General features: G+C 34.0%; 1 protein-coding gene across 8 annotated transcripts; it reads right to left on the bottom strand.

The window, feature by feature from the left end:
* Positions 1–1,176: 1,176 nt before the first annotated feature.
* Positions 1,177–12,792, bottom strand: LOC109796200 (transcription initiation factor TFIID subunit 4b). 8 transcript variants are annotated; one of them, XR_002239647.3, is made up of 17 exons: positions 12,627–12,791; positions 10,806–10,943; positions 10,602–10,707; positions 8,078–8,601; positions 7,854–7,949; positions 7,174–7,755; positions 6,835–6,978; positions 5,209–5,327; positions 5,018–5,105; positions 4,798–4,933; positions 4,492–4,676; positions 4,267–4,407; positions 4,048–4,113; positions 3,703–3,958; positions 3,008–3,181; positions 2,757–2,871; positions 1,177–1,639 (listed from the first exon to the last, which is right to left on the bottom strand). XR_002239647.3 is itself a non-coding variant. In XM_020355877.3 (17 exons), the coding sequence occupies exons 2-16, from the start codon at positions 10,842–10,844 to the stop codon at positions 3,009–3,011; spliced, it is 2,565 nt and encodes an 854-aa protein (XP_020211466.1). In that variant the 5' UTR covers positions 10,845–10,943; positions 12,627–12,791; the 3' UTR covers positions 1,177–1,639; position 3,008. The 8 variants fall into 8 exon arrangements, 7 of the variants coding, with proteins under 7 accessions (XP_020211466.1, XP_082933508.1, XP_020211463.1 ...); XM_020355877.3 differs by lacking the exon at positions 2,757–2,871 and having other exon boundaries at positions 3,721–3,958; positions 4,492–4,548; positions 4,621–4,676; XM_083077382.1 differs by lacking the exon at positions 2,757–2,871 and having other exon boundaries at positions 4,492–4,548; positions 4,621–4,676; positions 12,627–12,790.
* Positions 12,793–13,279: the final 487 nt, after the last annotated feature.

Here is a 13,279-nt window from a genome sequence, read left to right on the forward strand (position 1 = left end):
ATTTGATGTAGGTAGAGTGTTAAGACTTTTTCCGTGATGTAACAATAGATTGACGTGAGTTTCTACGAGGGATGCACAAACTCACTGATGTTTAGCTTCACTGCACCATTCTTATCCTTTAACAGGAAAAATACACTTCGTACTTGCACTGTATTAAAATAAGAAAATTAATTATTTTTATGAATAATAATAATAATAATAATAATAATAATAATAATGAGAGATTACTTATAAGAAAATATAATTTTAAGAAGTTAAAAAAATAAAGGAGAAAATAGTTCATGTAAAAATGAAAATTAAAAATAATTTTAAAATATTTCTTTTATATAATGATATAGATATAATGGTATAAATGGGTGTACCCATTATCATATGATATGGATGTTTCATGTTAATAGTTTTTTTTTCTTTTCAGCAAAGCAGAAGCTTGGAATTATGTATATACGTTGGTGTGATTAGAATTTTTTTTTTATGTAATTGAGCTATGATTAGGTACTTGTATTTATTTGATTATGTCTTGAGCTTCATATTTCATCGTTGTCGATGCATTTAAAAATCAGTTGAGCACTCAACTTTGGTTAAAAAAAATTACATTAAAAAGATTTTATTTATTTTTTATTGGAACACATTTTTTTATTGAACGTAATTTTAAATTGATATTCATCAAAGTGTTATGTCTACTATTTATATTGAGAATTTGGTTCTCACTAACCAATTTTTCACCTAAATTTTTCAATTTTTTTACTTATGCATCAAGAAATTGGTTAGTTGCCAATCAATTTCTTAACTAGTTTTTTTTATTCATAATTTCGTGTTCTAAATATTATTATTTTTATAATATATTTTTATTTAATTTAATAGCTTAAAAAATTAGTTAATATATAAATAATTTTTAATTTTCATTTTAACATTATATTTGTTTCTATTATAAATACAATATTTTTAATTAAGATTACTTTTCATAATTTTATTTTTCTTATTCAAATAAAAAAATTTCATTTCTTTTTATTTCCATCTATCCAAACAACACCCTTTTTGTATCCTCTCTTTTATTTCTACCCTTCTTATCTCTTCCCCCTTTGCTTCACTCCCAATCCAAACAGAGGACAATTAACCGAATTTATTTTCTCAATTTGGAAAGTGTAATAAATAAGTTCACATAAGAATGATCCAAACTTGTGAACGTTCAAACTTGACCCATTAATAAACAAGCAAAAGCTTGAGAATCTGCTGAACCAAGCTACATGGAGGTTCCCAGGCTAGCTTAGCTCATTGCCTGCCTTAAATTGTATAGTAATATATAGATCACAAATCACTCTAAATAATAAATAAAATCTAGTTTCTAGTAGGAATCATTGCATATATCAACACAATTTTATATCTACACAATTTTCAACATTCGATCATATAAAGTCCAACCTCATTCTCTGCAAGTACACATCACGATTCTGCCACTTATCCCTCAGGTCAGAGATATTAGGGATGACTGTTGTAAGAAACATTTTCCTTCCAGTAGTGTCCTCTCAAGGAGAAATTCTCATTTTGTTAAAACTTAAAAGAGAAGAAAATAATTTCATGTCTCGTTCCACTGGATAAGTCCTTTACACACCTGCTGATGTACATCACGTAACCATTTGAGCTGTACAATTGAAAGTTCAAGTGAATCTAGCGCACCACTAGTACGAAATATTTGAAGATTGAAATAGCACAATGCTATACAACAACATACTTAACTCTATTATTTAAACAGTTGACTTAAAATCTCAACTTTTAGAGGTATAACTCCTAGCAAAAAACCGAGACTTTGTCTTGTGAGAAGTTTCATGTTAATTTCACTATTTTCAAATTAGCCTATATAGTTATTTGAATGCAAAAGAATAAACCAAAAGGCTCTGAAACATGAGTAATCCAAAATTCATGTCATACACACCCAAGTACATACCCGTACCTGATACATGTTGGGTACTAGTAGGTATATACCAGGTATGAAGTCAGAACCTTTTTCAGAAAAAAAAAAAAAAAAAAAAAAAAAAAAAAAAAAAGTGGGTACGTAGTTTGAGTACACTAGGATACTTTTTTGATACATGTGGGACCGTACCCAAGTCTGAAAAATAAAACCTATATATGTCAACAAAAAACTTAAAAAATAAAATCAAAGAATTTGTGAGTCATGCATGCTGTAACAATCTCCAAACTCATAATCTGTTGCATTCAAACTTTTCTCACAACCATCACACAAATTGGAGCACATATTCTTTTGTTCATTCCGAGAAATGAAATATGCTCAATCCTAAGAGAACTGAAGATTTAGTTTTTATCCATACAAATTTTTGTCTCCTCTCAAGAAAGAGTGTTATATAGAGGGTGAGACTAAAAAGTGGAATATTGGTGGAGATACATGGAATCCACTTGAAAGGCCTGACATTCTTGAAATTACTGTTCTTTCTCTTCATAAATCAGAGTTAGAAACAATTCTTCTCACGGATAATGAATAAGGAAACAATAAGATTGAAACCACTCATATATATCATAATTAAAGTGTGTATCATATTTCAAGTGTGATATTATAATCATGCTTTAGATGTTATGATTTTTATTCTTGATATTATAGTTCAAGAGACAAGTGTCCTGTTTATTTGTATTTTTTTTACCATTTATACAATTTACTTAGGTTTATATAATTAAAAAAGTAAATTTTTTAAATTACATTAATGTACCCGTACTCTAGATTTTTTTAAAAACCACGTATCCCATACCCGTATCCATGAACACAGCCAAAAGGTAGACCAAAATGGGCATGTTTTTCAGAATGTGATTTGTGTATAGGAGCAAATCCAATTGCAGCCGATAAAATATCCAGGTCATATTAACCTGGTGACATTAACAAATATTAAGCCAATTCAGCAGATTACCAACTTGCGATGTTAGTTGGTAAGCATAACATCATGATAAGCTAATTGATGACATCAGAAGGCCACATGAGTCATGACCTAGGCATTTCATTTACCTTATTCAGTAGAGGTGTCAGAATGAATTCTCTCGTACAGTCTATATATGAGTGATGATTTGGACATCTGCGGTTCCCTCTCCAGGACTGCAATCACGTCCTTGATAGAGATGCTTCGAGCTACACTGGTTTGAGGTGTAGTGGAATGATTTCTCCCAAGCTTTTTAGCGGCTCCTGTTGGCATATAACATCAAAGGGATAGAACATCAACTAAAAAGTTGCACAAAAATTTAACAAGACAATAGGCATACTCATGGTATCTTCTCTAGAAACCGAACATAATTTGCTGCTCCAGTGAAGGTGGTGATAGAAAGTTTTAATGAAGTTACAACTTTATCATACTATTGTAAACATATTTGGATCAGAAAAATCAGTTTATCAACTAAATTGGAGGAAGACAAGCAAACATTTTTCTAAGTTGTCTTATTAAAAGTTGGAAAGAGGAGGATTTTCTACATTTGGTTAATTATATTTACCAAAACACTTGCAACTAAAAAAAAAAAAAAGGATATTAGCCAAAGCCAAGTTCTTTACTTCTCCATGATATATACTCAAGTCCTTCTATTTTCTTCCTCTAAATTTTTTGCCTGAAGAATCTATGTTTGCTGAGTGGTAACGATATCTAAACTTGACTGCCCATCTTGTCAATGAGTTCTTAGATGAAATGATAGATAAATAACATAGAAGAAACCCACCGGCGATAGAAGTTGGACCTTTTTTCTCCCTTGCCTGATTATCTTTTGTACTCCTTCCTGATGTCGATGAAGATTTGCGCCCCACATCTTTGGCTGGCTGAGAACCAGATGAAGCATCCATCCCCCCTTCACGTTTCTGTCTGGCTTGCTCGGCCATAAGTTGCCACTTGGACAGCATGTCATCTCCCCCAACAGCAGCCCGGGCGGCAACATTTGCAGCATTTGTCCTCATCTTGTCATCCACTTCTTTGTTCACCTGCAGAATATTACTGATCAAAGATACTATTCCCCGTACATAAAGGTGAAATATAAAACCTTATTACCAAAAGAAAAAAGGGACAATACCTTTGTTGATTTCATTCTACCATCATCCTTCTCCTTGTCACCATCCATTCCAGCATTACCTTCAACCTATAGTTAAGAATAGCATTACAAGGTTTTAAATGACAAGCAAAGGTTGGAGAAGGAAAAATAACAAAACATATCCATGCATAGAAAACATGCATGAACAAGGCATATATGGTATCAGTAATTCCCCACAAAATTCCAAGAAGTGGAACCCACATCATTTTGTTTCCGGAGCTTCTCTGTTTCTGCTTGTTTTTTCTCCCACTCTTCCCTTGCCTTCCTATTCATTGTCATGATTTGCTGCCGAACATCTGAAGTGACAACAGTCTGATGTCTTGTCTTCTCCAAATCAACCCGCTGGTAAAGAAATTATTGGAAATAAGGAATTTTATACATTGATGAAAAGACTATTCATGCAGGTAGTTAGGGAAAATAACTGACCTGTTTTGACATTCTAATCATGTTACTTATTACTCCACGCATTCTTTCTTCCACACACTGAACATTTTTCAGACATAAGATTACACACAATCGTACAGCAATAAAAATGAAAAAATGTTTGAATCTCACCAGTGACAAGCATTTCTCCAAATCATTACTCATACCCTTCAAGCCACACTCAGTTACTGCCACAAGTAACAACATAGAACAGCTATAAGTCTTTGTGGACCTAGTACATACCCAGATAATTTCGAAGTACGGAAAGTATAAAATCAGACACATGAGTATGGCATAAATAGGACTAACTAATCTCAATCAATTTTCTCTGCAATGGAGCTTTCTGCAAAATCAGACTTTCCTCCTCTTCTTGCACAACTCTTCGAGAAGCTTCTGAAACTCGACTATCCTCCTTGGACCCAGAAAATAATTGTTCTTCCTCCTCCTGTAAAAGAGAAACATAGTTTTAAAATAGAAAAGTACACATTTCCAACTTATACAGTTAGTACAACCTGATAAAGTATCATACCCTAAGATCAACACCACTAACAGCCGTGACATCATTAAGCTGTTCAATGCTCGGTTCCAGAGATGCCCCAGACACTTTTTGTTTCTTACTTTAGGATAACAAGCAGACATGTACATATCAAAATCAGCAAGAGATTAAAAAACTAACACAGAAACAAGTAAATCATGAAACAGCAGAATATAACAAATCACCTTGGAGGAGGAGGTGAAGAACCAAGTGCTTCAATTGGTTTCTTCTGGCCTGGAGAAGGCTTTCTCAGAGGAGTCCTTGCATGTATACCAGATGTGTTTGACGGGATCTGAGAGCTTAACTGATAAAATACAAAAGGGGCAAGGAAATTAGGTATCACCAAGTATGAAGATATAATTAGGATCACAAGGCATGCTCTATGTACAGAATGATATCTAGGTGTTTAAGGGGGAAAAATTACAAAAAAAAAAAAAAAAAAAAAAAAAAACTAAATTGAATTCATGTTTTTGTAATAGCAATGCTTTGAAAATTCAAAAGAGGAAGCTAAAGGATATTAAAGGGAAATTAAACACATAATTATACACTTTTTTCTCTTCATTGAAACTTGCAATATCTTTCATGTCAAAGGTACTGCATCAATTGGCAGTAGAAATGCATGGATTAAAGGTTAATGCTTAATAGTATGCATCTCAAGGCAAGACCCATTTTACAAGAGATAAGTTGGTTATAAAAAGTCAAATCTAAGAGCTAGTCTAATTGCATGTTTGGTTCAGTGGTAGTGTAGAGATTTTTCATATCAAACTGTAAGCAAATAGTTTAGGCTTTCACATTTTTTAAGAGAACTTGTGTGATTTTTCTTTGGTTGAAACGTGTATCCAAACATGCAGTAATTAGGTTTGTGGGTGCTAGGCAGAATTCAGTCAAAGTACAATGAAGATTTCAAAAACATTACTTTTAGAGATGTCAGCCAAATATAGGAGACTTGGACATTAATATCATAGTCAATAATACCTAAACAATGTACCCACAAGCATCAATAGAGACTTACTGTGATAAAGTATCAAACCTATTGGTGCAAAACTATTACAATACAACTAGAACGGAGTTAATAAAATTAACTTAAGCAAAGAGTAACTTACTGTTAGGTATCAAGTAAAGAAAGAAACTGAAGTATCTATATCATTTACATATTCAGGTCTGGGATTACGGACCAGATCCTGAAATATAGAACTGTTTACAGTGTAAACAAGGAAGGGAAAAAAAATAGGAGACACTCTCCTTAGGCACTTTGAGATGCCTAAACTCTCCTTATGAGCTCTCTTTTACGAGATTCTTTTTTGTTTTTGATAAAATAAGAAAGTGACTGAGACAACAAGAAAAGCCAAGAGATAGGAGAATAAGAAATCTTCCTAATCAAAAGAACAAAATAGAAAACCGAGAAAAAAAAAGAGAGAGAGAGAGAGAATCAATGAAATAAAGCTCCCTAATCCCTCAACATACTGTAATAATAATAACACTCTACCAAATCAAAAAGAGGGGAATTTATTAATTACTTCAATATTAAAAGTCAAATTCAAATATTAAAAAATGTTTCACAGAATTATAATAGTAATGAAGAAGATTTTCCCAAGAAACAAAATAAGTAAAATGATGCCATTTCCAGAATACAAATCACTGAAAGACTTCAGTGTTTTGTAAATTTACAGTTAAGATGCATTCAATATATCATGCTAATAAAGGATGCATCATGCCCATGAAAATAAAAACAAATTAGGAAACTATTTGATCCCAAAAAAGTAGGCCATCATATCTTGGACAAAACACATGCATGTTAGTTTCTAACTTACAGTGGCACCATGGTCCAATTGAGATACAGAAGAGGATGCAGAGTTGAGAGGCTGCGAGCTAGATGTCGTATGTGGCATACTTGTGGATGCTGGAAGGCCTCTTGAAAACTCCTCCTTTAGAGTGCCTTGATTGGCACTGCTACCCTGTTCAATTTGCACCGAATTAACAGAATGCAGCCCATGCATGTTACACAAATTATGCCTATGTTGATGCTCATTAAACAGGTCATTAGGCTCCTTTTTGACATATGAAACAGATGAAAATGAGCCAAAATTTTGTTCTTTGTTTGCAGACAGTTGCCAAGAATTTGAAGTTTGTTTTGATGCTGTATTGCTTACCATGGGAGACACATATCCACCGGGCATTCTCTTGGGCTCATTGAAAGAATTTTGCTGATCAAATTTTGTCATACCAATCAAACCCTGTGTTACCCCACCTAATTGATTTGAACTGATGCTTTGATGTGGAACATGATGTTGTGGTCTTAGAGATGATGTGGAACTACTGGTTGAGCCCAAAAAAGGGCTATAATTACCACCACTGCTACCATATGCTGAAGGGAAATGTAGATGCTGTTGTTGCTCCTTATTAAGGCCTTGTATGTGAAGTGAGGATCTTTCAGTTTCTTGACTAACAGCATTAGAACTGGATGATGGCAACTGATTTGGTGGCACTCCTTGAGATTCTACTTGAACATCCAGTTCCCGAGATTTTTTAGCATTAATGTCCACAGTTGGATAAGTTGGTTCATTCTTCATTTGGACAGCTGAAGTATTATGAGATTGATCTGCAACAGCATTCATACTTCTCTGATGCAGCTGTGCCAATGCATGGGGATCATTAAATTTTGTTGCACCTGAATTAACATTTGGCATCCTCACAGGATGCTGCTGCCCAGAAGGCCCTGGGTTGGATCTTGTCTAAAACAGTATAAAAGGATGATTCTTAGCAAAGCAATGACATAGAGAATTAAGAAAAATCCATCTCTAACACTATACAAACCATCTTCTCTGCCTACCTGTAATTGAACTTTTGTTAAAGCCAATCTAAGCATCTGATCCCCAACAATACCTTTCATAAGCCGCACAAAATGATCTTTGGGTATTTCATCTTTCTAAAGCAAATAGCAGCAAAATTGACAAAACATAAAATTAGTAATATGGCTAAGCCTACTATGACGTTAAAAACTTAGCCCAAAAGAGTGGGAAAGAGCATTGTAGTGAAATTGGTTTGAGAAACAACCTTCAATTTATTAAATAAAGTTTGAAGTTGCATGGCTCTGTCTTTGGCAAGTTGGGGAATCAACATAGGGAGCAACATGGCAAACGGTACCTGTTTATTCCGATTGACCTGGCTGCTAGGCTGCTCATTGACAGTAGCCTGTTGATTACTCATCTGCTGCAGCTTTGCATACTGAGATTCATGATTGGGATTATGAGTGTTGACTACCTCATGGTTAAAGACAGGATCTTTTTCAGAATTCTGAACTCCATTAGTTTGAGAATTTTGGTGGGGAGCTTGTCCAGTATGGTCCTGGTCACTTTCATCTTGAGATTGTTTCTGAGATGAAGGGAGATTATTGGCATCCTGAGAAGCAACATTCTGTAGTTGTTCAACAAGAGGTTGTTGCTTCAACTCCATTTCCGAAGAATGTTGTTGCTCTTGCTGCGGCACAACTTTAGGCTCTTGATTTTGACAGTCAGTTTGGTTGTCATGGGTAGAAGTTGGCCACTTTGGTAATGACTGACTCAATGAATTATTGCTTCCTTCAGATAAAAATGAAACAATCAACAGTGGCACAAAGCATGTGCAACTGAGAATTTACCAAGCAAATACAAATATCACATGAATCAACAGTCAGTATGATCTATACTACAACGATTCTGATTATATATTCAAACAGGACCCAAGAATATCTTATTACTAATGATCAAGTTATTACCGATCAATCAAATACAATTTTTTTTTTTCAAATAGAAAATCGGAACTAGAAGGAAAAATGTAATAAACAATAGTATCAACTATCAAGACTTAAGGAGATAGGAAGAAAACTAACTAGACAACAGAATATGATGAATCAAACTGCTATCCATTTCAATTAGTAAACAAAATAAAAAGGCAAAAAGATAAGGTATAAGGTAATGAGAAGAGAATCTTAGCAAGAAAGTTAAGGGGGTTAACAAAAGGACAAGAAATCAAACCACACAGATACCATGTTGAAGAAAGGAGCAACATCCCTAGTTGATAATTTGATACTGAAATGGAAATTCATTTATTATTTCAACTTTTGGAACAGATATGTCCAACCCATTACATCGGCATCTATAGTTCCCTAAAGTTATTTATTGAATGCATTGGGTGTGTGTATCTCAACTAGTGATGAATCTGCACTTTTCTTTGTAGGCCATTGGAAAGTTACTTCAATTGACAAAGATGGGAAGCACACCAAAAAAATTTTAATCATCTATATATTATAGAAATAATAAAATAAAAAATTATTTTCTGACAAGTAAAATTGTAGTTTAGAATTTGAATAAAGAGACAGGTTGCCCCAGTAAGCCCCGTCTGTTTTGATGCAAACATGCAAAAGGAGTGGAGTCAACTAATTTCTTGGAATTCATTGACTAATGAAAAAACACAGTTTAGCTAAAGCAAAAACATGCTCAGATACTCCATGCACCCCTCTTGTGTGACCTTCATATTTTCAGCAAATAACTGACTGACAGTTAGCCTATACTCTCTCATCACTCTCCTGCCTCAGATATGCTCAAAGTATGTTGATCAAATCCTGCAACCAAGTCTCTAGTGTTCTTAGAAAACCATTTTCATGCCTATGCCTCCAACTCAGAACTCACAGTCTCTTGATCTTTTGTGTATGCTGCATTCCTGTTCAGAGTTTCCAAACAAATTTCCTTTCCCTTATATCTTCAAGGCCGCCTTAAAGGTCAACATTTTGCATCTTGCCAGCACTTTACATGGAATGGTTATTAAAACATCCTTGGTTTCAAACTCCTTCATACTCACTTCACCAATACATTTCTACGGTTCAAGTGAGGTTCTGGATTTGGCCCATAGAGTTTTCAGCAGCATTCCAGGAAAAGCTATTTCTTTAGATGCCATAATAACTGCCATTATACAAGGAAGCTTGCCAGAGAAGGCATTATATTTGTTTGGGGAAAGGGTAAGTGAATGAAAGATGTGAAACCAAATGTTATCACAATGGTTAGTGCTCTTTCAGCTTGTGCCAAAAAAGTTAGATCTGGAATTTAGAAGGTGGTTTGTTCGTTCATTGAAAGGAATGAGATAATTCATAATCGAACCAAATACTGTAGATTTCCATAATTAATACTGTTCGGGATAAACATAGAAATCAATTTGAGGCATGCTTCAATAATTTTCATTAACAACCAAAATACTTCAGTCTTCAACCATATAGTTTTTATCATTTTGAATTCTTATATAAACACTGAATTTTAATTGCATAGCAAGCAATAAGAACAAAGAGATCAGAATAAGAAACAAAGAGACAGATACTATGAAAGGCCAAAAAGGGCTACCCAATGCACAAGCTTCCCACTAAGTGGGGTCTGGGAAGAGTAGATCATTTAGCCTTACCCTTCCAAGTGGAGAGGCTATTTCCAGAATTTGAACAAAGTGACCTCTATGCCACAAGGCAACAACTTTATTATTGCATCATTGCACTTAGGCTCACCCTCAGATACTATTGACAGCATGAGCTCAGAAAATAAAGTAAATTGATGGATACCTGTGTCTGAACCAGACAGCTGAGAAGTTGATGCATCTCCTCCAATGTCTCTATTTAATGCAGCCTGGAATGCTTCCACATCTGCCCCTGAATGCATAGTTTCATCCTGTGGACATCCAAGCACAGTGATAGGACCAATTAAGCCCCAATTCAGCAACAACAAATGTTTTCTGAAAAGAAAGCATAAAGAAGAGAGGAGAAAACCTCATCATCTTCCAAAAGCTTCACTATAGATGGGTCCATAGAATTTTATGCACCGTTATCTTGGTTGATCTTTTTAACCAACAGCACTTCAGAATTTTCTTTACACCATATCTTGGTTTATACAGGAAGCAGCTGAACCTATATGGTGCAATCAACATATGTGTTAGGCCTATAAGCATTTGTTTATTAATGTTACTAAACAAATTAGAATCACATGATTAACAGAATTCTATTCATTTCAGTGCAAAATGAGGAGTTCCATACAATCATTTAGGGTGGTGAATGAGGCAGTGTTTGGATTAATAAGGTGTTCATATAGCATTGTTCAGCCTAACTGAAGCACATTGTTTAGCCTAGACATGCCCACAGGCCAATGATTTAAAAAAGTAAGGAATATATACTAAAATATATAAAACATAGAAAGATGTTCAATGAGCAAGAGAGAAATAAACTAAATTGTTTAAAAAGGATTATAAGGCATTAAAGGAAATAAATTTAGCCATTCAGATTTTGAAACTTCCTTTGGCTTTCTCCTCCTTGAAGTTAAGATAACAACTTTCGGTACGACTAGCTCCCATAGTGTGAAGGGCAGTGAGTACAAGGTTTTGGGAAAAAATTCATCACTGTAGTTGACTGGTGATTACTTTTGATGCAAGCAAGTTGCAAACCACAATCTGAACTAAATCTTTGTTCAAGATTCCAAACTCATCGTTGGTGACTAAACACAGGAGTTAAGCTTGTTGTGGGATTTATCCCAAAACCTTACAACATGTGCTGACAACAGCCACACACCACTTGTATCCATGTTTTCAAAGGCACCCCTCTCTTTCAAAAGGATACCGGACATGTAAATCCTTGGTAAGGTTCTTTACTTTGCAATAAATTAAACTACAAGCTCTACTGCTTTGTGTTGACTAGAGAATTCAATCATAACGCTTCCAAATTTTTCATCAGATCCAAATGTAAAAACACAGACCACGGAAATTCAATTGTCTGGTGTAAATTTGAAGTATGCATGTCATAACATAGACATTTCAAACTTTAATGCCAGATCCAGCCAAAATACTTCCCGCATTCTCAAAGCCAAATTAAAAATGGCATAATAGCTCTTAGTCTTAGCTATAAAGCCTAATAGCCTATAATTTATTAGAGCTGCTTGTAGTTCCATTTTCACCAAAGTTATTTTTAAAATAAATAAATAAAATAACTTTTTTCCAATATATATAACATCTAAACTCCAAAGTGTGGGATTGCATTAAAGGAAATATTTAGTTATAATGTTAATACTTAATAAACGGTGAAGAAATAAATAAACAACTTTTATAAACGTATATCTCCTTTCTACTTCATTTTCTTCTTACTTATATCTCTGTAAAAACTAATTTCCCTCTGTACTCTTGTGATTTTAAATTAAGAAACATAAATAAAGATATTTTATTCATTGCACTCAAAATGTTTTAAAACACCTCTCCTCCGTTCCTTACCAATTCTCTCAGACCTTTCTTTTTCCATCCCAGTAAACCCCAGAATGGGGTCAACATCGGGGTTAAAGCAAATCAAAACATCAAAGTAAAAACATTTCATTGAAGAGACTTGAGAAAGTTTTAATTCCAACTCTATGTTTGCTTTTACTTCACTCACTGTTTTCCTTTCTAAATGCAAGAATTAACCAAACACGTGGAGCATGAGAGCAAGATAAGCTAATATCGATGAACCACATCCGAGAATAGACACTAGCTACAAGTCAGCACAGCACTACTATAGCCAGTTACAAATTCTAAGTGCGATCTACGAATCAATTGAGTAAAAAGAGAGACTAACCTTAGAAATTAGCTAATTGAAGAGGAAAACGTGTTTCTGAATTCTATTTATTCATTTCCTGAAACACTCATATAATTAGAATTCTTAAATCAGTCACCGACTCCTGCCAAGAACACCGTGGGTCAACTGAATCGTAGAATTCGAACTCCATCTCTCACACGATCTCGCTCTCCATATAATACTATTATTATATTAAAAAAAATTATAATGAACTATTCGGCCCAAGAGACATGGACCAATGTCTCCCAAACCATACTAGCTGCTCGTAGCTATTTTGAATTGGGCTTGAAAATTTGGGCTTATAATATGGATTGATAGTTACAAGATTTGGCAGACCCATGTTACAAACATCCTCCATTTACTCGTCTTTCACTATTTATGAGAACCTTGTTATAAAAATATCTTATGATTAATATATAAAATCTTTTTAGTTTATTTTCATAAACTCTGCGAAATAACTTGTGCGGAACTAATAAGACACTCCTTTGAGTCTTATTATCAAACACGTTTTAAACATATTTACTATGCTATATGCGTACATTTATTTTTCATATCAGATATCTTCGAATCTTGTTAGCTTTATTTTTTTATTTTCTATTTTTATATATTTATATATTATTTATACATGTGAAAGATGAATAATTTATTTATTG

Source organism: Cajanus cajan, chromosome 6 (genome assembly GCF_000230855.2).
Source record: "Cajanus cajan strain Asha chromosome 6, NIPB_CcT2T_4, whole genome shotgun sequence".
Classification (NCBI taxonomy): Eukaryota; Viridiplantae; Streptophyta; class Magnoliopsida; order Fabales; family Fabaceae; genus Cajanus; species Cajanus cajan.